Raw genomic sequence first — 26,764 nt, forward strand, 5'->3', positions numbered from 1 at the left:
AAAAAAAAGAAGAAATGTCGAAAGAGGGAGAGAACGAGCGAGAGACAAAAAAGGGATTCCCCCTTGTTTGGTGTAGATGGTGGGCATTCAGCTCCTCAATGATAGCCGTCATCACATTGTTGTCACGATGATTTAGGTATTGCTTCCCCACTCGAGATAAATAAATTGTAACCAATCGCCCCGGAGTACTATTTACCGTAATATTTATTTATCATCATCATCTCCACTTGAAATACAATAATTACCGATTATTCATCATATTTTTTATTTCAAGTAGAATACGTTGGATCCACTTAAGATCAATTCTATCTATTACAATGTATTGTATCATTATTTATTTAACCTTAATGACTATGATAATTGTTAACAATTACAAATATAATGCTGCCTAATTGTTTATACAATGACATAACGTTTGTCGTTGACAATGAGTGAATTCCCATGCGAATACCTCAATTGTTTAAAAAAATTCACAGTGACCAGTGGATTACAATCCAATGAGTCATTCAAAAATCCCCCCTTATCGCACATAATTATTAAATGTGAAAAAAAATAATATTAACAAAACGCGTCAACGAAATGTCGACTGTAACGAGTGCAATGAATAGAACATTGAAACAATAATTAATGACTCGATGCGCGAATATTGTGATGCCTTCGGGGATGAATTAACGTAATTCGCGTTCATCTACAATTATAATGTCTGCCCCCCTTTTGAAAATTTTATTCAGTTGATTTGTTCAACTGTTCTTTTGAGATAACAATAATTTATTAGCAGCACAGTGCAGCGACGGCGGTAACAACAACACGAACAACATTAATCGATATCTCATACTCTTTTTTTTTGGATAAACATCTTATCGGGCGCCATTCGGGGGGTTGTGGATTAAATTTTGGAAGAGACTGCTGGGGGGAGGGGGTGGAAGTGAATGAGGAAAGTGGAATAAATATGAGGAACAGGGGCTGGTGCATGAGCCACGATGAGATGTTTACAAATGAATGTTGAGCACTTTGAAAAGGGCTCACGTTATTTTTATTTATTTAATGTTGCTTCAGCACATGTATCGTTGTTGTTAGACACATGTCCACGATTCTGCTGTGTTCTCAATGATAATGGTGTAAATGAATAGTTAAACTTCATGAAAAAGCTCTGACTTATCCAAATTTATCCAACAGATAGAGAGATATCGAGGAAAATAATCGGAATAATCTACGTTTTTTTTATTTACAATAATTTCTATGTGCGCTTTGCATTGCAACGACTATGAGCAAGTATTTGTCACGATTATAACTATTCATTATATATAGTATTTATACTCCCCGGCGCACGGGAATTCTTGAACAACGATGATACGCGAGAATTTCAATAAATCACCATTCGAAATGTGAGATCCAAGGGCACGATTTTTAATAAAATTACAAAGAACAAATGGAAAGAACAATTTTATGCATTACGCCGATGATCACACTGCATATTTTCATAATCTACAAGTGCTATATGACCAATTTATGTATCATAAACCTGGTTTCATTTATATACATTTAATTTTCCGAATTGGCAGGAAGAATTTCGTATGCGAGACAATTACATATGATAAATCTAATCAATTCAATATCGATATTTTAATCACAGGCGAAATAATATTCTCAAATCGTGAAAACGATAAAATTCATCGATATTCACTTGAGAAATTGTTTTCCCCTGTTGAGTGACTAAAAACCGTTAATAGACGGAGAGATATTTTTATTATAAATATGAAAAAGAATGCAAAAAATAGGATAATTCATTGCGATCTTTGATTCAATTTTTTAAAATAATAAATATTTTTCTCACCGTGAATACACGTGGGACGAAATTAAGTGGATAACTCCATTCAACTCCCAATGAACTTTCTATCGATTTTAAATCGATTCAATAGAAAATTCCGGAGGTCATCGCGTTTTGTAGTTAATCCAATAAAATCAATAAAATAATCCTCTGAAATTCAGTAAAATTATTCAACAAAATTAATCGACTCGTGTATTTGAATTTTGTACATTTCTCCTATGAATTATCTCAAGGTGGATAGATTGGCGATTGATATTTGCTTACTATTGATTGTAGCTATGGCCTATCGGGTCAGAAGATGACGGTGAGTGGTCGCCTAAACGGCGCTTCATTACCAGGTGTTGTTGTTGATTGATAACCAGCATATTGTGATGCTAACAATCCGGTTGCCTGTACACTACCCGGATAATAAGCTGATAAACTAGCACCAGGACTGGCAGCTGAAGACGTAGGTGTTGATGTTGCGCTTGCGCTTGACGAATTGTGCTGTTCAGTTGTCCTCTCAGTGGTATTGTGATGCTTGAGAACATCAGGTGAATCAGCAGTCGGTGGTGATCTAGCTGGTCCACCACCAGGACTCGAATCCTCGTACAATTTATTTGACTCATAGCTAGTGTGATTGTAATCAACCATTGGCTTCTGATCCATGTAGAGTTTCGATTGTTCAAAGTAGGTTTTGGCCTCGAGGTAACCGCGGTCCCAGTACTTGGGACTCGAGTCGAGACTCTTTGGATCTGGATACATGCTCATTGCCAGGGTGCTCGGGGGCATGTAAGCAGCTGCACGATACTTCTCAGCCTCTACCATTGAATATTTCATGGCATCCATTGAGCTCACCACCTGTAACATTAAATTCATCATCGAGGTTAGAATAGACTTGACTTGACTGATGCTGAGACCAGGACTTCCAGGGGAAGGACCTGAAAATTGTTTAAAAATACCAACGAAAGGGAGAGGAAGAGAAAAATCAATTTAAAAATACAAATACAGTCGGGGAGGGATGGAAATTGTTGAAACTGCAAATATTTAATAAATTATTTATTTATGGCTTGAGGATCTTTCAGTTCGCCTCACGAAAAATCCCAGAAATCTCTCGGTAATAATTTTCGCATCCGAAAAATTCATTTTTCACCTCACGTTATGTCACATATATTTGAAAAATTGATAGTTCCAACAAGTAGGCAGTTGCCATAATCCCGTGACACCCAAAAATTGCTGTATTTTATTACAATCATTCTTATATTATTCTAATATAAGATGTCCCTAAATTCACCGAGTGGACACAGAAAAAAAAATATCTCTGAGTTATATTCAAAGAGGGAACAGGCAGAGCATTTAGTATATAAACGAATCCCTTTTATCACGAGGACAAAAGTAGCAATCGCTATAAATTTCGTTACGGTTTCTTTTGAGAAAGAAGTCATGCGTACACACGAAAATAAAAAAAAAACAATGAAAAACAACGAAAAAATGAGGAGAGAGGGAATAAGAAATAATACATAAAAATGAAAAAGGACGTGAAAAAAGAAAGGGAGTCAAAAGAGGAGAAAAAAGGTGCGAAAGATATTCTCAATTCTATATATAATTCGTTGAGATGCCGCGCTCTTGGTCCTTTGTCGGGTCGTTAAGCGGCTTTGTCCCGGCGTATGATTTACACCACAGTCTAGTTCTTCCACTTGCGATACCTCGTTCTGTATATGCGTCCAATTGATTATCACTTCGGGGCCAAAAAACATTTTTTTTATTCCATTCCCAGATCCTTGGCCTCACTCAAATTTACATATCTCGTATTCTAAACTTATTCCCCGAAGAGCGAAAAATTTTCTGAATTCAGCATTTAATTCTGGAGAATTGACAGGATAAAAATTACGTTTGAGGGATGAATTTGTAATTTTTCAGACTGTTGAATGACAGGCAACTGCAGAATGACAATTTTGAAAGACCTGAAATAAAAGTCCTTGAAGTTTCGGGAGAGCTATGAAACGATGATAATTTCCAAGAACTTTGCCGGAAATTCCATTGGAATATTTACAACACTCATCCCAAAACCGAAACTCCTCTTTCTCCAACGAATTCAAAATAAAATTCTCGTCGTGACTAACTATTGAACCAACGAAAAAGAAAAATAATAGAAACCACACAATAGCCCCATTTTGCTGATGATTGGACCAACAGAGTTGAATATCTCCCCGACACGTCGTCATTGTCTCCGGGACAGGTATACCCCGTGTCCCGTTAATTATGTGTTGCTTGGAAAAGCCGATGATGAATAGTAACATATACAATAACCATGTAATTTCGTGTATACCACCCAGGTCAGGTTTACACACGTTCTCCATGTGAATACAAAACACGTGTCTCACAATTCCCACCGTTTCTCCTAAAAAAAACTACTCATCCGGAGCCTCAAATTTTTTCAAACTATTTTACTGTCCCCTCCACCAATAAAAATCGAAATGACAGAAGAAAAACTCCAGTTGATTTCCATATTTTCTTGGAAAGTTACACGTACAATATAATTCCAGGTTCAACGGTCAAATTGTCATTTATGACGACTGAGCTACGGTACCTACAGGTCAATTTTAGTTCCCTTGTTGAAAATACGACGTGCAATAAACCAATTCCTCGGGAAGTACAAGCTCTCGAGATGAAATATTTATACCTGAAGAAATATCCAGAAATATTGTCTTCCAGTGAACGTTAAAATTTTTATCCCCTGCCTGGACCATTTGCCAATATTGCAGAGAGAAATATTCCCTGAGAATAACGGAAAGTCCCTCCCAATCCCCAATGGACGAAAACAAATCTGAATATCCCAGGTACACGAAGAGAACTATTTCCTCCAAACTCTGGAGCAAATGCCAAGTTCTTCCCAAGAACTGTCAACATAAATTTATTCAAAATTCTAACGTGACACTGTAAATAAAAATCAGGCATAAATTCTCGTGAATTAATTAAGACCTTGAACCTCCTCAATTTGCCAGAGGGCAATTATCCCTTCTAAGGTATAAATCCGTCCCTTCCCTGTGCCTTCACCTTAACCCCCATTGATTCATTTGTTTTGGGACTTAAACACTGAAAAATAAATAAATAAGTATCGATTTTGTTCCCACAATATTAAGTAACCGCCCTCGTCACTGTTTCACTTGCATTATTTCCTGAAAAATCACAGGTGCGCCCTAAGCCTTCAACCCCTCCATCAACTCTTTATTTACAACCAATGAATGACAATGGCCACAGTTGCATTCCATCCACCCCCGTCCCTGAACCAACAATTTGCAATAAACCAATTTTCCCTGGAACCCCAAACACTCGTAACGTAAAGACTGTACCCAGGAGGGGAAAATCCCCGACGAAGGCACGTCCATCCATTTACAACCATTCTATATCCCTCGAGGTGTTGTCTCACCTCTCTCCATTGAGAAAAACCTTCGGTCAAGGATTGACATTGGCACCCACCGGAATTATACACCATAAAATAAATTTTCATCCTCAAAACGTTCTCCTCCCCCTGTTGTCGTTATTCTTCGATCCCCCTATTGAATAGGATTTTCTTTGTGAAGGGCCCCCCTCGCTCTCGGTAAATTCCGAGAGGACGTGGGGGTCAGAAAGCGACGAAGGAGGTGAGGATGAGGGGAAGCAAAAAAAAAAGGGACACAAAAACTGAGAAAAGACGGTGCGAGAAAGAGAGAGCGGTTTTCTACGAAAAGTCCAAGTACAGAGAAGAATGGACCAATAGTTTGGAGGTGTTGGGTTGGGTATTCAGGGACACTCTTTCAACAAGGGGGGTAACGATGATTCTGTGGATGGGGGGAGGGAGGGAGGGTGAGAGGTAGTCGTATGAATCAAAAAATAGAAAAGGAAAAACTCACCTGGCCAGGTGCCCCGAGGCCAGACATCGCTGCTGCTGACTGTTGGGCAGCCGCAGCCGCAGCGGCAGCCATGCTGGCTGCCGAAAGTGATCCATAGGCTGCTGCTGGTCCGTAGTAAGAACCCATACCGGCTTGTCCCATCCCACCAGCTATACCTGTAATCCCCCCAAAAAAAGATATTCTTTCAGATTTTTCACATGACACCTAAGCTACAATAGACACCGTGACGCCGGTTCCCTGGTAGTTCCTTAAAAGGGAATTTCGGGGGAAACATTGGAGACATTCAGAGCCCTTGATCACACTATCCTCGAAGGGATGATGTGACGCAGCGATAGACATTCTTATGAATTAAGTTAATCAAATATTTGTGTTTGTAATAAAGTGGTACAAGCTCTACTGATGAGAAGTGAGGCTTATCTCGTCGATTATTATCGGGGATCGTAAATGTTTTATGGCCCGGGTATTGTGATTGATATTGATACGTGGGTGGATGATTGATAACTCACCGGCTCTGAGTGCATCCATCGAGACACTTGCGTAGGGAATGCTGTAGGGATATCCCTCTTTTCTCAGTGTCTTTGGTTTGCGTCGTGGTCGATATTTGTATTCCGGATGATCCTTCATGTGCTCCGTTCGTAATCTCTTGGCTTCGTCGATGAACGGACGTTTGTCGTTCTCCGGGAGACACTTCCATTCCGCTCCTGGAACACAACAAAAATATATCATTATATATTCCCATATATATCCCCCAAATTTTTACTCCCATAATCATGACGTTGAAAATAAATTATTCCCGAACATGTGAGAGACATTAATCGCTGAAGATCATTTGCATTCTTCGAAATTTCGTAATCACACGAAGGGGGGGAACGTCATTCATCCAAAAAGCCGGCATTTTGTAACTTGGCATAACGATTGGGTGACGAATATACCCGCACTGGGGACCAGTAACAATATTCCTTCGTCACGTCCTTTTGGGGCCAACGTCGAGCCTCGTTAAATCGTAATTGTGCCACATCATCCAACATAATCATGAAATCACGGGTACGAGGAGGGAGTTATCATGCTTGCTTAATCAATTTGATTCACCATTCAGCTGTTGAATAAAAAAAAACAAGAGGTATTTCAGTCACAACAAAATCCTGAAGGAAAGTAACTTATCAAAATGTTTTTTCACCAAACCGACAAAGCACTTCTCCTTTCCACCAATCACAAGTAGCCGTAATTAACTCCCACCTGTCACAATGCCCCAAGAAACTTCAAAATTAATTATAAAAATAAATAACAACAATTACCTCACCCAAAAATGATTATTCCCTCGATTCTCAAAAATCCTCAACCTCCCACCCCTCATTGCCAACATTGAAGCAGTCATTACGGCTTATCCAATCAATACTCCCTCGAAAAACCTTTTTGTTATGCCGTCGGGGGGGTAGACGGGGGTGTGCATTGACGGTAGGGTTATGTATTTGTTTAGAACAATGCCCTGTGCCTCGGCAGCGACGGTATTAGGTACGTACAGTTGGTTCTCAAGTAAAAGCAATACCTCCCGTTCACTCACCCCCTCGTACCATCTATTATCCCCCGCAAAACGTGCGTCAATCTCTCCTTTTCCCTCACTTGAAAATTTTCCACTCCTCAAGCCAACGAGAGAAGGACCGAGTGCCACCGAGGGCCGACAATAGCGCCTGCCTTTCCGTCCTTTCGCTGGTGAACAATGCCGTTTATTTAACATCGTTTAAAAGTACAAAGCCTGTTAATTAATGGACGGTGAGGAGGTGCAGGGGGTGGAAGTGGAGAAGAGGAGTGCAGTGGCGCCCCGACGAATGCCTGACAGAAGCAATTCATCGGGCCAACGTTGGCTGAGACCACATAGTCTAAGCACATTGCAATACACACACAGCTATTAACGTTTATGTATACGAGGGGGGGGGGGTTGCAGCACAGCCACTCACGGCATCCCCCGTGTTTGGCTTTTATTATTGTGTCCGCACATTAGAGTGCTATCCAAAGTACTAAGATTTATTCTCCACCTCTCGAGTTAGTGGCTTTCTCTCCCTCTCACCCCCCGGTTTTTATGATTTTTTTTTTTTTTCATCCCCCTCTGGCTCGAGGCTAACCCCTTCGCTATTATTCTCTGTATCACATAACGAATCTATAATCCAATTTGAACCGGCGTCAAATTTTTTAACACAATGGAGGGCTGAAATGGAGGGGATGGGGAGTCTCGGTGATTTCGAAAAGGTGGCATTGTGCGAGTTGCGTCATTCCAGAGGGGAGGGAGTTGTGGAGGACATTTGCGGGGTGATTTAGGTGTCCGAGGTGGAGTGATCTAATTTTAAAAGAGGTTTTCGGTGGCGGCAGACGGGGAGTGATTTTCTCCGGGGAAATGGGGGTTGTTTTAGTTTTGGTAATTGTTTATTGGTAGTTTATTTATTAGGGGTGGGGGGAGGGAGGTATTGGCGTGGTGGGTGATTGAAATAGGTCTCAGAGCAACCCCTGAATGTCTCGCGAAGAACATATCGTTGAAGGAACAGCCTCCATCCCCCCAGATACAAGAGATTTTCACCCCCTTTAACTCACTATGTACAACACGCTTTTTATTTTTCAACACTGAAAAGGTATATGCGAAACATATACATTGGGAACGATCATTTTTAATCCCGCATAAGAGAAAGTATGCGCGTGCAAGAGCACCGGGGTGGGGTGTTTTGTGTCCGTGTGACAAAGGCGCGTACTACATTGTCCTCAGCGCGATTCAATGGACGAGGAGTCGCAGGTTCCTGTTGTCCGGGGGTATATCCTTATTCACGTTTCCCAGATCCCGCTCTCTCTCTCTCTCCCCCTCGTACCCCCACCGGCCAAGACCCATGAATATTACACGGTTCCCGGTTATTTTTTTTTTTCTTTCTATTCTTTTTCCCTCCGTGTGACACTCTTCGGAGAATGTTTCAGATTTTCTTTTCTCTGAAAAATACCCGACACCCTCTTTATGCCACCGAGAGTTCCCACATTTTCGGATGTCGCGTAAAGTCCGGAAATCACGGGGGTGATGTAATTATTAGTGATTGATCAGTGCGATGGGGAATTGATTCGGTGGTATTATGGAAGAAGACAATGAGCCGTGAAATTCAATCGTCCACGAGAGTGTCTAATCAATTACTGGGGCCACAACAATGGGCCTCCCCCTGTCGAGTGTAATCCTTAGGCTGTAGTTAAACACACCCTTGTAATCCTCTCCAAACGGATGTTTATTTTGTTCGGTTGTGAATAATCAGAAGAAGTATTTTTTAAAGAAATAAAAAAAGGGAAACAATTGCACGAGAAGGGATAGTCTCCTCGCCTCTATCCACCCCCCACCCTCCCCAATTTTTCAAAGAACAAAAACCTCGGAATTAAATGAAGTAAAAATGAATTTCATGGAGTGAAAAGTTTTCACTTCGAAAAATCCCGAAGGAAAGAAGATAATTCCTTCTCCCTCATCCCAATAAATTCAGAACAATCCTCATCTCCTCATCTCCACCCCGAAAACATCCCCCATCATCCCATTACCCCTGATTGAAATTGATAAAGTCAAGTACCCGGGGAATTAATAAAAAAAAAAAACTAAAAGGCAGTAATACTTGATGGTAAAGTGGTGGGTAGCACACACGGGACAAATACCAAGCGAATAAAAGCCATAAGGGTTTGAGGTGCACCCCCCCCCCCCACCGGGAGGTATCCACCTCGGTAAGAGGGAGGTTAAAATTTACCCCCAGTATGCGCAAGCGCTACGTTATGTACGCCACTTGCGCCTCATTCGTTGTCGTCAAGGACGAGATAGACGAAGGAGGCGGAGATGGGCGGTTGAATCGAAAAAGGGAAAAAGAGGGGGATTAGGGATGAGAGTGAGAGAAATTATAGTGAAAGATTTTTCACCCGAGTGAGACAGACCGAGAGGGAGGAAATGCAGTGTTGTGAGATGAAAAGAGGGTACGTTGCACACAACATCAGACTCCTCTGGGATAGAATGGGGTTGAAAATACCCCGGGCATCCCTCCCACCGGTTTTTCCGTCATTCCTCATCCCCGAGGCGAGACGCCGCGGGTAAAATCTTTGTGGATTTCCGGGTATTTGATGGAAATGCCAAAGCGAAATGCCTTTCGTTCAGCCGCGTATTCCAACAATTTTTTTCCTTTTTTTTTCTCCCTCCGCCTCCCCCCACCCCCCTCCCACCGTTCTTCAACTTGAGGATTTTGGGTGGCTCGTTTCGTCACGCCCGATGGATTCTCAGCACCAGTTTCACCCCCGTGTATCCCTCCTTATATTATGTACATGCAGAACGCATGTACATAACGAGTGGAAGTGAGAGAACGAGGTGGGCCGCGTATGCAGGAAATGTCGCCCTCTTCCTCGTCTTTGGTGCGACTAACGAGACGGAATAAGGGAGCTACTGTCGGCTGGGTCGCCCTGAGTACCTCATTGTAAATGTGTATTATACCGCGATTGAGGATCTGGACTAAAAGCCGCTTCTTTTTTTTTTTTTTTTCATCTCTCTTTATCGTTTGGCGCAAGTCTACTGAATAATTTGCCGTGCAATAGGGTTTTTGCTCTTTATAATGTACAAGAGACGTGTATCCGCTATCGTTTGTATTTGTATTATAACCCCGCAGTATAACGAGTAATCCTATAGAGTATATTGTGTGTCGTCATTCGGCCGATTTATCTATTGAAAATCACACGCATTATAAGGGTTGCAATCTCTTTTATTATTCGAGAATTTCTTTTTATCTCGGTTAGTTATACGTACTGGGGAGCTACCGAGTCGATGGGGTGGGGGGATAATTTGTTAATGTCAAACTTGTTTGTGTGACACGTCAGGACGAGCCGTCAGGCCGTCGGGCGACGGTGCGGTGATTTTATTACCCGATTTCACGAGGAAATCGGACTTTTTGGAACATAAAAAAATTAATTATTAATTAGTGTTAATTATCAGGTCGTTTTACGGACCCATTGGGTGCAGGTGACCCAGCGATGTCGTCTCACATGGGAAATATTTCGTAGAAATAAATTTTCCCCGATTTTCTTTCCATCGAACTTACCCAGTCGTTTTGATATTTCACTGTTGTGCATTTTCGGATTATCCTGGGCTATTTTCCTCCGCTGAAGTCGTGACCACACCATAAATGCATTCATGGGCCTCTTAATATGTTCAGTGGGTGGTTTTTTTGCTGACTGAAGGGGATTAGCAAGTGCAACCGCCATCGGGCCAACGTCGACACTCCCCGGTGGTGATGCACCCGTCAAGCACTGCATACCCCGTAGTGATTCCTGAAACGCACCACCGTCGCACATATTTCCGCCGGCTCTGCAATGAAAATCCCCAATTAACCCTGAATACACAATTGAAATAAAAACACCAAACACTTCCACCCCAATTAAAATTCAAAATTTAATTAAACATGAAGAAGAAAAAAAAAATAAGAAGAAAAAAAAAAATCCCTGAAAAAGATTGAATGCTTATTTTGTAGAAGCCACGAGGGTGGGAATGATCTCGAGATATTCACCCTAAATGTCACCCTCCAGTGCATATGGCCCGGAGGTACTCGAGGCCCTTGAACTAATACAATTACGTCACCGTTCTCCTTGAGTATTCATTAAAAATAAGCGCCTCTTGATGCGGTTTTTCATGAATCCGAGGAGAGAGCTTTTCACCCCGAGGCGTGCGTTACGAAAAATCATTCTTTATTTAGGGTTAGAATGGCAATGCAAGCCACCCCGCACCCCCGAAAGCTCTCGAGTGTCATTCAGCGGGTATTAATAGATACGTAGGTCACGAGAGGGGTGACGAGGGTGAATGGGGGTGGACCCTTTTGGCCCTTGGTGGTGACCGTCACCGCTGGAAGATCCCAAGAGGCATTCAGGGGTGCGTCCGGGTGGCAAACAGGGACCGGGGACGACTCCGGGGGGTGAAACGAGTATAGACAACAGCCCGTGGCGCGAAAGATGCTGGAAGTAATGGTTGTTGACAAGCTCGGAGATTAGGAAGCGCTAATTGAATGTTTAGAGCTTGCACTACTACCCCTCAGGGGTGAACTACAAACTCCCGTGATTTATTAGATTTTTTTTTATAGATTTTTCCGAGTCTCTTCATCCCCCGGTATTGTGTTGACCCTAGTTTTCATGAAAGAAAGCTTTTATGGTGTCTCGAGGCACCACAATGCGAGTCGCTTTGCAACCGACGGATTTTTTCGTCGACGACTCTATAACAGACGTCACATTGGGGTGAGTATCGCATCTGCGGAGGAAATAAATTGTCCGTGTGGGATTTTTTTTTTTCTTCAGGAACATTGGGGAGGTGTTTTGGATACTTCTGGTTGTGATTAGGTGGTGTTTAGAGTTGAGAAAAGGGAGGGAAAATTACAGGGTCGACATCGGGGTGAATGCATGTTTATGTATTGTTTGATTCTCTAATAGCCGATCGTGACGGGGGATTTTTTTTCCCCCCGGAAAATTGGGCGTTGGGGGGGAGAGATTTGACAGTGAGACAGTCGATGAGGTTTTTTTTATTAACAGGAGTCCGGTTTACGACAGCCAGGCGCTTTTAAAAAATTTATGACAGCTATTCTTGGGACTGTAGCATTCAATAAAACCCTCGAGGCTTTTACAACAGTCCCCTTCCATCCCCCTGAGCATCCCGTTGGGCGTAAATAACCATTGGAAATATTCAAAAATAACAGGAGTACCGTAATTACCTCATAAAGTTGCCGGCGGCTCGTTGAAAATCCAGCTCAATTTTACAGCCGTTTGTGAACAATTTCTCTTAATCCGCACTACTCTTCTTCCCCCCTTCCACCCTCCCCCCTTCACCGAAAAAAATAAAAATAATCACGAGTTATCACTGAATCGACGTCATGTGACGTAGAAACTCCAGAATAAAAATACAAATAACCAGTCACTTCACGTTCCACAAATAAAAAATTTCACTTTCACTGTCTCAAACTCACCCAAAAACCAAAAAAAAAAAATTCCAACCCCAGGAATATATCAGTCCATCCGTAACCACCAGGTAACCAGTCAGTAATTAAAGTTCATGACAAATTTCACAGCGTAATCGACAGGTGTACACAACAATCACAACCGCAATGTGATTAGAAAAAATAATGAATTTGTAAATCCGATGCTCCGATGTTGGTTGTCCCGAAGCGAATAAACGACTCCAGTCCTGGTGGCTATGATGATCCCGCCCTGGGTCATTCTATCCCCCTTTTGGGACAGTTTCTCCAACACCCCACCACTGTTCATACCATTCCGAGTACAAAGATACGGGTTGGTTAGGCTACCATTCAGCCAGTTGTTCAATGCTGTTATTCCGCCAATCGTACGATTCCGTGGGCGTGGCCTGGGTGATACAGTCGATACGACGGAAAGATTACGATTGGCTGTTGTAACGGCAAGCCCACGAACCCGCGTCAAAATGAAGTACCCTAACCGTTCCAAATGTTACATCCCTTAGATTTTTTTTTTTCTTTGGACGTTAGAGTAGACCCGGAGGCGCGTGCACTTGGAATGCCAGTGGTGGCTTCTTATTTTGATTAACGCTGTCGTTGCTTTTATCAAACGCCTGGTTATCGTAACAGGTACGAAATGAGGGGGTCGCACACTCACCCAGGGGGTGACAGGGGGTTGAGGGGTCTTTGCGATACTTATTTGCATGCGCAATCGCCGCGAGATGTTGGTACAATCAGAGCTGATACGAGGGATAAAGAGGGCGGAGGGTGGGAGGGGGTTGGGGGGGTGAGAATGAAGGGATGTTACGCGGGTGGATCTGGTTGATTGGGTGGCGGGGAGGCTTGCCGGGGGTATCTGCGGACGAGGTGTGAAAATTGTTGGTCTGAGTCGATTAAATTATGTAATTCTCAGGGTGAAGATGATTGGGGATTATTGGAGGGGTTTTAGAGACTGTGGAAGGTGGATAAAAATTAAGGGATGTTGGGGGAAGTCGAGGCTCTGTAAAGTGGAAGTGAAAATTTTTTTAATTGCGGTTTTAAAGGTGAAATACAATTTTTTTTCCTTCAGGTTTTGGGCAGAAATCAAATGCTCGATAAAAAAATCTAAATTTAATGTTAGGGAATTGTTATTTAAATGTAAATAAACCCCCCTGGGTAAACAATGAATAAACTGTTTCATAATCCCTCATCAGAAAGCCGAAAAACGTCGGGGGGAAAAAAAATCAAATTATCCCAGTAGTTGAACCCGAATGAAACCAAAAGAACTATTAAGTTAGCACTTGCGTGAATTTGGTGGGTTAGCGTGAGATTAACACTCACAGCGGTATTCAATCTCTCCCCCCAGCATCGTCCGTTGAGCATTGAAGAAGGGTCTGTCCCACAAGCCGTATATCGATACATAAGCGACAATTCCCCCTTCATCATCCCCATTTGCTCGACCGAGGGTGGGCTCAAGCGAAACAAAACATATTGTCCAAATTTAATTGTGAAAGGGGGAGCATTAGATATTCATACGTTAACCCATAGTGATGGTTGCTCCGATGGTCCATAACAATAAACGAGATTCATTCATTCATTCGTTATGGGGGTATAATCTCCGCAGACACTCCATCATCCCCGAGAATTGTCTTTCTGAAATGATTATGGTAAACAATATTTTTAAAAAACCATCATTCGTCTGAGAAAATAACATTTCGTCAGGGCCACGAGGTACGGAATAAATGAATACCAATTCAAGTACATACCCAAACAGTATTTTAATCTGACTCCGTGATTATGGTGGCCAGGGGGTTGGGGGGGGGGTGAAAAAAAAACCATCGTCAGTGTCAGCGAAACCGCCAGCGAATTAAGTAAACAGCATCAGATAATTATTCCGGGTTTTTCTGCCAATGGGAATTTGTTTGTCCGACCACTTCGACGAGATTTAGCAATTACTTTTTATTCAGTTGTGGTAATGATATTTGATCTTCATCACTGGAACGGGATCCAAGGAGTTCCATTGCAGATGCTCGACGTCGCCTCTGATACCTCAATTATTTAAATTAATTCCCCAATTTTTTAATGCAATTTACGGCGTGCAATAATGTCGAGTTCTCCTAAAAAGAATAAAAATGTTATAAAACTGAATAAAAATAGTACAACAATTGTCTCAATTATTTACCAAAGAAATTCCTCTGTCCGTCGCTTCCCCAGGACCTCCCAATTACCCTTCACTCATCTCCGATGTTAATGCCACCAAATCTTCCCAAGTTCAAAGGAATATGATTGAAGACACTTGATGACATTTATCCTTTGACGACGCGAATAAATTGAAAAGTCCTCTCCACCACTGCAATTACTCCACTGGAATCCAACTGATTCTCATTATTTCCCAATGCTAAGAATTCCATTATACCCAGTATCGCAAACATCAAAAAGTTCCACTGCATTTGCAATAGGAAAACTGTATTTATAACGCCTGACGCTTTTAATTAAAAAATTCATTGAGCTGTTACCAGTAGTAACATGCACAGTCTCTAGACTTTATAACCTTTTATGAATAGCACCGGGTGAGCGCGAAAATCTTTCGTGTTAGTTGAGCGGTTCATTCTTCACCCCCTCATCCCTCTTCTCATCTCATCGCACAGGAGAGCTTTACGCCCGCCCTTTTGCGCTTGATTCAACCAACTAATTGGCATTTATACTGGGCACAGCTATATATAATTTTCCATCGGGTGCCCAAAAACTTCCGCGTCGCTCACTATCAATGATAAAATAAAGGGGCTGTTCTCCCCCACTGTTTCTGTCGTTTACATGCTAACTTGAGAAAAGGAGGATTTTTTTTTTTTTAAAACACGAAAGGGGAATATTTATTATTCGACTGGTGTGAGCCAGTTTAGACGATAAGTTGTCGTTATTTTTATTATCGTATCGAAGCGTTCACTCATTATTCCACCGCCATTCAAGTTCTGTTGAAATTTCAACCCCATTATAATTTGTTCAGGACTCGTCAGCCGGTGGTTGCCACGTACCTCGAATTTTTAACGATTTACCGTTAATTAATTATTTAAATCACATCCAGCGAGATATTTTTCATATAATATTCGAGAATATCTTCATTTCCTCTCTGAGATTCGCCTGATGTTTTTCTTCCCACGTAAAAAAAAATATATATATATCGGAAATGAATATCGAAATGACCATCGATTCACACCTAAAAGAACTACCCAGAGCTACCCAGCGATGACTATTAATTTTATCCTGAATTTACCAGGATGATACGATGAATCGTAGATATGCATTAGCGATCGGTATATCGCGCCCATCACATTCACATTCCATTTCAATTCTGCGGTGCACAATTGCCTATAAGATTGATAGAGTGCGAATACCCGAGTGCGATAATGGACACGAGACCGCTACAGATATACAAATATAACCGTTGGATACCGCACTAATGGAATTATTGATTACCAAAATTAGTTGGAATCTCCTTCGCACTTTTTGTTGATTCAATCGGCTATTGGATTGCCGATTGATAAGAGGTAAATTCAAGTATATATTTCTTTTCAATTAAGTACTGAACGGAGTCAATGGAGGCCCTTGAATTGCCCCAAGATTGTCTCAGTATCTTTATTATCATTCGGAGCAATCTTTTTCTATATTGTTGGAGTTGTACGGCTGATAATGTCAATCACTCAGTGATTGACTCGGCTAACTCGACCCCTTGTCCAACAAAAGGACCCCTCGTCTTTGTGGGAATATATACACCAAACAATTGGATACACAGGGACATGGGGGAAGGCCCATTGTATTCCATCAAATAAGGAAATATCCTGTGGAACTTCTCCCTTTCCCTGATTATTCCATAAGAATTTTCCCTTTCCATTAGTCCTTTGAATCCTAGTCCTAGTGCTTAAACATTATCTTCATGACCTGTAAACAATTTATCACACACTCAGAGTACATTAAACAATTAAAAAATCATTAAAAATATTAAATTCACCTGGTTTTACTCGTCCTCTTCAAAAATCGAATTCTCCTCGTGCTGCATCGCAGGGAAATCTGTGTTACCGACTACCGCCGGCATGTTGTTTACGTACCGCCGGTGGCCAGCCGACAGTCGGGCCCCGACCTGCGGTTAAACCTGCTGTGTCATCCTCTGAATACGTTGGAACCTTCATTTGTTGAGAAAAACGTCTGGAGTTTTTAGTTCTTCAGGATTTCCATCATTTTATTGCACTCGCGGGCTTAAAAAATTAATCCCTCACTTCCTAATGTCCTCATTTAATCCTTCGTTCGCTGGCATATGCCATCGCATCAATAACTATCTACACAGGGCACATCGTCGTCCTTAAATCGCATATTGCAGAGCAGTGCATTAGTGCTGACGCTAATGGAAAAGCGTTTTGCAAGCTTGACCGACGCTTTATTCAGGATAAGCACGAATAATGTTTACATACACCCTGATCGCTTCACTAGGGTGGCTTAATAGACCTGTAACCGTTGAAATGATGATTATCGAACGTGCGTACGTTATATTTTACGAGATGTGCCGGGAAATAACTGATTTTTACGCCGGCCTGACGCCATTTATTGTTATACATTTCTCCACTTCCATTATCCACAGCTCGTACCTGATGATCATGACCCTGATGATGGGGGAAGGGGGTAGAAACATTTTTAGATTATGTTAATACGGTTTTTTGGCGGTGGGGGAAAGTTCTGCCGTCGACGGCGGTGATTTGTCTGTCTCTACAGTGACTTTCACCACTTGACTCGAGGATTAAAGGAGCTTTTACGCTTTTAAATGAAAGAAAGCTCCGGAGGTGGTGCGCAGGTTGTGAGAGACTCATCCAAAACGTCGGGAGATCTATAAAATCCTGGAGGAATTTTAATTGGAATTGGATTAATTAAGGAGTTTTATGGTGATATGAATCATTCACATTATCATACACATAAATTACCGGAAATGATCGCAATTGAACCCCATCTACTGGGCCCAGAGCAACCGTTGGCGGACACATACCTCGTGAAGCACAGCCACAGCATCCGATTCCTGATCATGATCTACAAATTCTTCGGACTAGCCCCGATCTCCATAAAAAATCTCACCTCCCATCGGAGTAAACGACGTCTCCAGCCTCACAACCTGATGTTCAAACGATGTGTCCTCGGTATCGTGTACACGTACACCCTGATAATCATCGTGACAGGTGCTGCGGTAGTGACAGTCCCTCTTCTGAACAAAGGGCCCCAGAGTGACGCCGATTTACTGAATTCTGCCACGACGATCAAAGGAGTCTTCGGGATATCCGTGATGTTCGTCATCTGGACGATCGTCGCTGTTCAATACAACATGGCGTTGAAGATCCTGAATCGAATAGTGGAGATGGACAAGGAAATGCTGATCCTCCAGGACGTGTCCTCCGACACATCGAAGATCCAGATCGTGGTGTTGTTCACAGGGAATTGCACCGTCTGGATCTCCATTTTCGTCCTGGAGATATCGGTCGTCGATGACTGGTACAAAGTCTGGACTCCCCTGCTCCTTCCCAGCATGATCATGAACTGGTACGTCATGCAGTACATCTTCATGCTGGTGATGATAGAGAGCCGGGTGGGGAGTGTCAACCGGGGGTTCCTGATGATCGCTAAGAGGAGACTCGCGACCCTGGTCTACTCCAACGCTAGACCAGCGGATTTGAACGAACGAAAAATGGTGAACAACTTCTTGATTCTTCGTCGAGGTCACGCCATATTGGCTGGAATATGTCGGGATGTGTCGACGTATTACTCGTTTCCAATTCTTCCGACGATAGCATTCCTATGTTGTGCTACGATTTATGATTCCTATTATCTCGTGATGCCGCTTGTGGTGCCCTCGAATGACACGTCGATACTGGAGATCGCGAATATGATATGCTGGCTGTTGATGGAAATGCTGCCAGTTGTTGTGCTCGCAGTGTACGTCACCAGGGTTCTCAATCAGGTGTGTTCGGTATTCTATCATATGTTGACACGGTGGAGTGACTGGTGTGGTGATGTTGCAGATGGAGAAGACCGGGAGTATTGTCTTCAATGTCCTGTCGCAATCCGCCCTGACGTACGTCGCCAAGAACGAGGTGATTATTTAAATTAATTTTGTTTCCTTTCAGCTGTTGATTAAACTCGATCGATATTTTGTTGTCGTGCTGCAGCTGGCGGAATTCTCGGTTGAACTGCTGCACAGAAAAATTCAATTCACCGCATACGGAATATTCTCCCTCGACGGAACGTTAATCAGATCGGTAATTGCTTTGGCAGTTGATGATGTCACCAGGTGATTGACGAAACCTAATTTCATGTTCTTTGAACTCCAGATTTTTGGAATGCTCGCTACGTATCTGATAATCCTCATGCAGTTTCAAATAAATCATAGATCAGATGATGTCGAGTCGACAAGTGCTTCATCAGACTCATCAAACCAGTGAACATGACGAGGTGTCAGTGAGGGTGAAGAGCTTGAACCTCAAGTGATGTCCAGATTTTTCACTTTTAAATTAACATTGTCCTTAGGATGAACAGGTCCTTCCTTCACTCGTCGACGACAGGCCGTGGGAATCATAGACTGTCATGCGAATATTGATTAATAATTGGTTGGGGGGTTGATACTATCGTCAATCGATGGTGACTTCATTTTAAAAAACTCATACTGTCCCCGTCAGTATCTTCAGTAATGAAGATTATTACCTGAAAATGTGGAGTGATGGTATCACATCCACCTGCTGCGTACCCACAATTCCATCCTCGATCATTTTTTATTACCGGTACCTTCAATCATTTGGTTCGATTTCGAACCTGAGTTCGCTGATTGGCATCAGCTAATATTCAGCTCTAAATATATTATGAGTTTGTTGTTTTTTCGTGTCTCCAACGTCGGTTTGTCGAGCAGTGCACCATATTCTCGCTCTTTAAAATGATGAAAGAATAAATGAAGATGAAGTCGATGCAGAGGCAGTCAGCTTGGGTCGAGCAGGGTGTCATTGACAAGTACGTGTTCAGTGACAGCTGCACTATCCGACTGGTCATCATCATCTTCAAACTCCTGGGTTTGGCGCCGATATCAGTGAGCAACTCCAGATCCCTCAGGGCAAACACTCGCAATTCAACTCAAGGATTGACATTCAAGTCATGTGTCTCCGCTGTCGTCTACATCTACATTATGATGATTATTATCCTCGCTGCCAGTGTCTTGACAGTTCCCTTGATCAACGCAGAGACCCCTGACAGTGACGCTGACTTATTGGACACCTTCGAAGCAGCGAAAGGTAAACCAGGTAAATTAATCCGAGTCAACGTCCACCATTTTGAATAATCTCTCCTCCAGGAGTCCTCGGGGTCATCGTGCTCCTCCTGGTCTGGCTGATCGTGTCCTTCCGGTACAAAACGACCGTTAAAATCCTCAATAAAATAGTGGAGATGGACAACGAGATGTTGATGCTGCATGACCTGTACTACTTGGAGAGCTCCAAACCAGAGATCCTCATAATGTACCTGGTGAACATCATCGTCTGGGTCGCCATATTTGTCCTCGAGATAGTGTCAATCCCGGATTCATGGAGAACATGGATTCCCCTGCTGCTCCCTAGCTTTGTCATGAACTGGTTCATCATGCAGTACATTCTGATACTCGTGATGATAGAGAACAGATTTGTGAGTGTCAATCGTGCTTTTATCATGATCTCCAACAGCAGAATTGAGACGTTTTTCCATGCAGACGTCAGACCGGTTGATGTGTCTGAACGAATGATCGTGAATAATTTTATTACCCTGAGACGAGCCCACTCCATGTTGGCGGATATATGCCGGGACGTAGCTGATTATTACTCATTACCCATTCTCCCAACAATAGCTTTTTTTTGTGGAGCTTCTATTTATTATTCTTATTACATAATTGTGCCACTAGTTGCTAAGGCCCGCCAACAGTCAGTATTGGAGATCATCAATATGAGCTGCTGGCTACTAATGCAAATACTTCCGATTGTGGTTCTGTCGGTGTGTGTCACTCGGGTCCACAATCAGGTGAGTTCATAATTCAAAAGCTCTATAATTTTTTATAATTAATGAGCTCAATTATTAAATTTTCTATCACGTGATGGGACGGTAATTATTGTCTTGCAGATGGGGTTGACTGGTGGAAGTGTCTACAAAGTCCTGGCCCGATCTATCCTGGATTATATTGCCAAAGACGAGGTGGGTAATTATTTTTAATTGACTGGACCTCTATTAACGGATTATGATTTCAGTTGAAGAAGTTTTCCTTCGAATTGTTGCATAAAAACATTCAGTTCACGGCGTACGATATATTTTCACTTGATTGCACTCTAATTCAATCGGTAAATATAGGACACCAGCACATACCATACCAACTAATTGATGTGATAAATCATTACAGATATTCGGTATGTTGGCGACGTATTTGATTATCCTCGTACAGTTTCAATTGACTCACACGAGTAAAGAGTATTACAGTAGATATGCCACCTCTGCGCCAGACACATCGACCCAGTGAAGGACAAATGTTCATCGATTACTTGGGTTCATTGTATAAAGTACATCAGCTTTGTATTTAACTAAATATAATTTAATAACTATTCTTCAGTACTAGACATTGTAACTGACTTTGTCAATAGTTTAATAGCCGTTTTATCGTATAATTTATCTCCAATGATGTTACTATCAATTAAATAAATCGTTTGTAAATAAAAAAAATGCGAAAACTACATAATTTCGTGAACCCTCTGCTGGTAGCTCTCGTCGATGTTTTCCACTGATACAGCCCAGGTAATCAGGGCAGCTTTCCAGAATAATTCATGTCAACTCTGTCCGACGTTATCGCGTTCACCAATAGGTCAGTCAGAACCGAACCCCTCCTGCAACATGTACCTGTTCACACGAGCTTTCCTTAGTCCTGTCCTTTCCACCTTCTCGTACCTATTCTTCAAAGCCCTCGGGTTGATTCCAGGTCGACTGCGAAATTTTAAAAATGCCCCTCCGTCCTTCGAGTACTCCCTGGCTGGAGTGATACACATTTGTCTGGTGACAGTGACATTCGCTGTGTTGAGCGTTTTTTCAATTAACGCACTTTACAGCACTGATTATCCCAACAAATCGTCAACTACTGAAGTCATTGAGTTGTCCAAGGCATCCCTGGGGTCGATTATCCTGTTGATACTGTGGGTGTGGATTTGCATTCATCAGAGAGAAGCTGTCAAAGCATCAAACGACTTCTTCGAGATTGACACTCTCATGATACCGTACAGACATCTCCACAGCCCGAAGACCCTGGGCCCACGGTTCGTCCTGTTTTGGGTACTGAACACAGTCAACTGGGTCAACATGATTTGGTCGGACTATGTGGTATTCGATGAGGTGTCGGTGCTGTCGTTGATCGCCGCTGTTGGACCCAATTTCATCTTCAATTGGCTCCTGCTTATGTACACCTTCAGCATCACATCGTTGATGATGCAGTTCCGGGCAGTTAATGATGCCATCGTCGGCTTCTCCAGGGTTTCAGTCAGTTCCATCTCTACTTCTTCAAAGGTCTCCAATGATGTCCTCGTGATGAAGAATTTTTTCGCGTTGAAGTATGTCCACATAAGGCTTCATGAAGTGGTCAGGGTAGTTGACAGGTTTTACTCGTTTCCGATTCTCCTGATTATCGGGCAATTGGCGGTATCGATTGTTTATACGTCTTATTACCTGGTACTCCCGATGTTTGTGCCGTCTCTGGAGCAGCGGGGACTCCTCCTCTTCAACTCGGCGTGCTACCTCTCCATGGAGGTGGTTCCAATCACCCTGATGACCATCGCCATCGGCCAATTCGAGCAGGAGGTACGTAATGAACGAATTAATTCGTGAGAAAATCAAACTTTTCTGTTTTAGCTGGTGAGAACTGCTGACGTTGTTCACAAATTTCTGACGCGGACTCGTCTGAGTGGAAAAGCACAAGCTGAGGTACCTTTCACCTTGACAATCTCCAAAATTCTGGGTAACTTGTCCTTTGGCTTTCAGTTGAGGCTTTTTTCCCTGGAACTACTTCATCAGAATGTCCAGTTCACAGCTTGTGGAATCTTCGCACTGGATGGGACTCTCCTGCATTCAGTGAGTCTTGAAGTTGACATCAACTGATGACAACAAATTAATCCACACGTATTTTTCTAGATTTGCGGGATGACGGCGACGTATCTGATAATTCTGATTCAATTTCAATCAGCCTCGCGATCCTCAGCGAATAATTCTAATATCCAATAGCTTAATTTGTTTAACTCCTCCCGGAAGTCGTTGTCTGGAGAATCTAAACGACTTTCCAAGTGCCAGCACGATAATTCATAATTGGTGCCCTGGGAAAAGCGCACGTGATACCTCGCTCATTTCCGCTTAATTGATTTTCCCTGATTGCGAGGATAATCGTTGACTCCAGGTGCTTGAAGTCAATTTACTTGAGTTCCTGTGGTGACAAGTTCTCTGCTGACATTATGACCCCTCCACTCCGCAAAAAAGTAGAAATATTTCAGTCCAAAAAACGTTTTAGAAAAGAGAAAATTGAACTTCAATTGGTCCTCAAATTTTTCCAATCAATCGGACTGTTTCCATGCACCCTAGACACATCCCCTTCGATATCCCTCCGTCCCTCTCGTCTGTGTGTGATTTATCATGTTGTGTTGGTTGTCACTGTCGGTTACTGCAACTTCTGCGTGGGAATGTTGGCGATAGTGAAGGAAAAGTCCGAACCCGATGGACTACCCTTTGCAGAAATCTTGGAGTTGTTTCTGATAGGGGTGGAGACATCCGTCAGCCTTCTCATCTGGATCGTCTACCCCTTGACTCGCAAGAGATTAATAACCTTTGGGAAAAGGGTCCTCAAGGCTGACGACATAGCCAGGCCCTTAGGAGGGAGTTATCAGGTGAAGTCCAGCAGAAACAAGTGGGCGATCCTCTCCACGATTTATCTCCTCCTCTTCAGTCTTCTGGTCTTCACGGAGTACCTCATCAACGACACCCCCATGTCGACCTTCGTCTGGTTTTCCCTGTCCTTGGTGCCCTCCATCGGAATTATTTTCCTCCTCGTGCAATATTCGTTGGCTGTTCAACAGACATCCGGACGAATCAAAGCACTGAACACCGCCATTTTGGGGAGTCTTCCAACGACACCAGGTCCGGATCCACCAGCAGCGAGGCACGGTCCCATTGACAGTGTCATCATGCGGGATTTTGATACCTGGAGGAAGGCTCAGGACGAACTGTACGAGGCGAACCTGGTTATCGCGAAATTCTACTCGTTTCCGATCCTGTTTATCATGGGGTACACGTGCTACACTGTCATTTTCTACAGCTTTCACACTATCAAGGAGATCAGGAACGGCCAGACGCAGACTAAGACGTACGAGATTCTGAATGACTGCGTCTGGATCTTGATAGTGACAATTCCGACTGTCATATTGATGTCTGCGATTGAGGAACTCCTGACAGAGGTACGACTCGCGAAAAAAGTAAACGCGATTAATTAATTCTCATAAATTAATTGATTTTTTGATGGAGACAGGGCAATATCACCTGGTGCGACGTCTTCGTGGAATTATTCTTGTGATTTTCTGTTCAAGGCCAAGGAGAAAGCTGCGGTATGTCGCAAGCTCACGTTGCGATTCCGATCGCACTGGATGTTCCTGAATCAGGTGATAAAATTGATCCTTAATGAGTGATAGAGATTGGTTTACCCTGCGGTGTTTAAATCCCCAGGTCAAGTTATATTCTTTCGAACTGCTGCACGAGAACATCAACTTCACAGCATTTGGATTTTTTTCGCTGAATGGAGCGGTGCTGCATTCGGTAAGATCACTCCAGAAATTCGGAGATTAATATTTACAGTAATTAATAAGTACTTTATTTAGATATTTGCAACTACAGTGACATATCTTGTCATTATCTTTCAATTCAATAATGTTTATGAGGACTGAGGAGGTGCAGGAGTAGGATCGGTGTCAAGGGGAGGGGTGTCAGACTTCAGAAGAGTTCGCACGTGTTTATTGACAAAAAAAAAATGGAAATCAGAGGGTCGAATGTGTAAATAGTTATTTAATAGGACCAGAATCGATCCCCAATTTTTTAAATAAAAAAAATATTCTCCTGTACTTAATTGTTATATAAAAATTTGTGGTTCTTCCTCGATTTTTTGTAAACAATTCTCGATCTTGTGATTGTGTTACATTTTAAAAATACGATAATCAGACAAAAATGTAGAGATTCCAATCAGCCCCAGCTCGATAATTATAACCCAGGGAAAACCGCAGGTGTAAAAAAACTTCGACTAATTGCAAACGAACCCCGGAAGTTCGCTTACCGATTACCTCCGACAGTTTTCGCCCGAGGAATTCCTCATAATTCTCTTCAAGTAATCGTCGCTCCTGGAAGTATGAGGAACTCTCGGGTTTTTCCGGGTGACAGAGGCCCGAAGAAGCTGTCAATGTCGTTCAAGTTGCTCACAAACTTGTTCAGAATTGTCGGACTATTTCCAGTGGCCCTGGATACGTCCTCCATGATTTTTTATCCTTCCAAATTATTTATTGTTTATCACATCGGACTGGGTCTCATTATCGGATATTACAATTTCTACGTGGGGATTCCCATAATAATCGACGATGGAATGGGGTCTGGGGCCCTGAAGATGGGCAGGGTTTTGAGATTAATCTTCATTGGACTGGCAGCAACCGCGACCTTGGTGATCTGGATTTTCTACCTCCTCTACGCCGGAAAATTAGCAACTTATGGCAACAAAGTAGTGCGAAGCGACGATATAGTCAGACAATTTGGAAGTGATTATCACCTGAACTCCGTCAGAAATCGGTGGATTGTCCTCATTATAATTTACCTGATGTCCTTCACATTTGTTTTCTACACGACGTTCTTGTCCTTCAACAACATCATGTCGGAGTTCGCCTGGTTGTGCGTCTTCAGCTTCCCCTCTACCCTGCTGAGCCTCTTCTTCATCCAGTTCGCTCTGCTGGTACAAGTCGTGAGGAGACGTGTGCAGGCGTTGAACAGTTTAATCCTCCGAAAGCTCGACACGTACATCAACGACGACATCGTCAGGACGTTCCAGGCCTGGAAGAAGGCCCAGGATGAGCTGCATGAAGCTTGTGTGGTTCTCGCTGATTTTTACTCGTTTCCGCTGCTCTTCGGGATGGCCTTCTTATATTACGCAGTCATTTGTATCAGTTTTTACACAGCGAAAGACTTGTGGAAGAGCGCGCACAGGAGACGACCGATGATTCACCTTTTGAACGACCCCACGTGGATGATGATCTTGGTAATGTCAACTGCCCTTTTACTCTTCGAAATTGATGAGCTCCAAAATCAGGTACTGCTGTGTCTCCTCTTGATAGATAATTATTATTAATTTATTTAGTAGTTTCGTAATTTCTGTATTGAAGATGACGAAGAAGGCAGCAGTGTGTCGTAAATTGACGTTGAAATTCAGAAGGAATGGACAGCTCCAGTCTCGGGTAATTAAAAATTTACTAATTAATTAACCTGCGGTTAATCCACTGCTTTATCCTGTCCAGATTGAAATGTATTCGCATGAACTACTGCACGAGAAGATCAACTTTACTGTGTACGGATTTTTTCCGTTGAACACGAACATTTTGCATTCGGTAAGAGATGGAAATTTGTTGTAAATAACGAGATAATTAATTGATGATAATTTTTTTAGATTTTTGGAACGACGGTGACGTATCTCATTATTCTCATTCAATTTCTGATGTTTCGTGATGAGCAAATGCGTCTGGCCAAAAGCAAACAGTCAATGCTTTCTGGGAACTGAGTGTTTTTCCACTTATAAAATTTATAAATATTCTACGAAGTGTAAATAATTTGGTTCACTGTAATTTTCTCACAAATTTGAATCTCCAATAGATAAAAGTATTTCCTGCCTCGTAAAATCTCTCCTCCCCTCATTTTTATGGGAACAATTTTGAAAGGGCAGTTGTTCCTTTCCCAGCAACGCGCCCTAAATTGTGCCAGAATATTTACAGACGTTTGGTAGTCACCTCCGC

At 42.5% G+C, this 26,764-nt stretch overlaps 3 protein-coding genes across 6 annotated transcripts; 2 read left to right on the plus strand and 1 right to left on the minus strand.

The window, feature by feature from the left end:
• Positions 1-186: 186 nt before the first annotated feature.
• LOC135171183 (transcription factor Sox-19b-like) lies at positions 187-18,447 on the minus strand. 4 transcript variants are annotated; one of them, XM_064137562.1, is made up of 9 exons: positions 17,636-18,447; positions 16,675-17,551; positions 14,851-16,604; positions 14,435-14,785; positions 12,435-14,321; positions 10,782-11,047; positions 6,207-6,401; positions 5,701-5,855; positions 187-2,668 (listed from the first exon to the last, which is right to left on the minus strand). In XM_064137562.1, exons 5-9 carry the CDS (start codon positions 12,437-12,439, stop codon positions 2,120-2,122), a joined length of 1,170 nt encoding a protein of 389 aa, XP_063993632.1. In that variant the 5' UTR covers positions 12,440-14,321; positions 14,435-14,785; positions 14,851-16,604; positions 16,675-17,551; positions 17,636-18,447; the 3' UTR covers positions 187-2,119. The 4 variants fall into 4 exon arrangements, with proteins under 4 accessions (XP_063993632.1, XP_063993631.1, XP_063993633.1 ...); XM_064137561.1 differs by having other exon boundaries at positions 16,675-18,447; XM_064137563.1 differs by lacking the exons at positions 16,675-17,551; positions 17,636-18,447 and having other exon boundaries at positions 14,851-16,615.
• On the plus strand, positions 17,734-19,171 carry LOC135171226 (gustatory and pheromone receptor 39a-like). The gene is made up of 4 exons (XM_064137614.1): positions 17,734-18,660; positions 18,722-18,793; positions 18,869-18,958; positions 19,031-19,171. The coding sequence occupies exons 1-4, from the start codon at positions 17,734-17,736 to the stop codon at positions 19,139-19,141; spliced, it is 1,200 nt and encodes a 399-aa protein (XP_063993684.1). The 3' UTR covers positions 19,142-19,171.
• Positions 19,172-19,617: 446 nt separating this feature from the next.
• Positions 19,618-26,532, plus strand: LOC135171228 (uncharacterized). Its single transcript, XM_064137615.1, has 12 exons — positions 19,618-19,978; positions 20,038-20,732; positions 20,832-20,903; positions 20,957-21,046; positions 21,106-21,181; positions 21,313-21,323; positions 21,462-22,544; positions 22,596-22,814; positions 22,875-22,930; positions 25,665-26,067; positions 26,141-26,212; positions 26,422-26,532. The coding sequence occupies exons 1-12, from the start codon at positions 19,642-19,644 to the stop codon at positions 26,530-26,532; spliced, it is 3,225 nt and encodes a 1,074-aa protein (XP_063993685.1). The 5' UTR covers positions 19,618-19,641.
• Positions 26,533-26,764: the final 232 nt, after the last annotated feature.

The sequence above is a fragment of the Diachasmimorpha longicaudata genome, chromosome 19, assembly GCF_034640455.1.
Source record: "Diachasmimorpha longicaudata isolate KC_UGA_2023 chromosome 19, iyDiaLong2, whole genome shotgun sequence".
NCBI lineage: Eukaryota > Metazoa > Arthropoda > Insecta > Hymenoptera > Braconidae > Diachasmimorpha > Diachasmimorpha longicaudata.

Coding starts and splice junctions, on each gene's coding strand:
- LOC135171183 (XM_064137562.1), bottom strand. Junction 6,402..10,781: donor TGAAATATCAAAACGACTGG/GTAAGTTCGATG, acceptor GTTGTGTTCCAG/GAGCGGAATGGAAGTGTCTC. Junction 5,856..6,206: donor GATGGATGCACTCAGAGCCG/GTGAGTTATCAA, acceptor GGGGGATTACAG/GTATAGCTGGTGGGATGGGA.
- LOC135171226 (XM_064137614.1), top strand. CDS start 17,734: ATGATCTACAAATTCTTCGGACTAGCCCCGATCTCCATAAAAAATCTC. Junction 18,794..18,868: donor CGTACGTCGCCAAGAACGAG/GTGATTATTTAA, acceptor GTCGTGCTGCAG/CTGGCGGAATTCTCGGTTGA. Junction 18,959..19,030: donor ACGGAACGTTAATCAGATCG/GTAATTGCTTTG, acceptor TTTGAACTCCAG/ATTTTTGGAATGCTCGCTAC.
- LOC135171228 (XM_064137615.1), top strand. CDS start 19,642: ATGAAGATGAAGTCGATGCAGAGGCAGTCAGCTTGGGTCGAGCAGGGT. Junction 19,979..20,037: donor CACCTTCGAAGCAGCGAAAG/GTAAACCAGGTA, acceptor TCTCTCCTCCAG/GAGTCCTCGGGGTCATCGTG. Junction 20,904..20,956: donor ATTATATTGCCAAAGACGAG/GTGGGTAATTAT, acceptor TTATGATTTCAG/TTGAAGAAGTTTTCCTTCGA.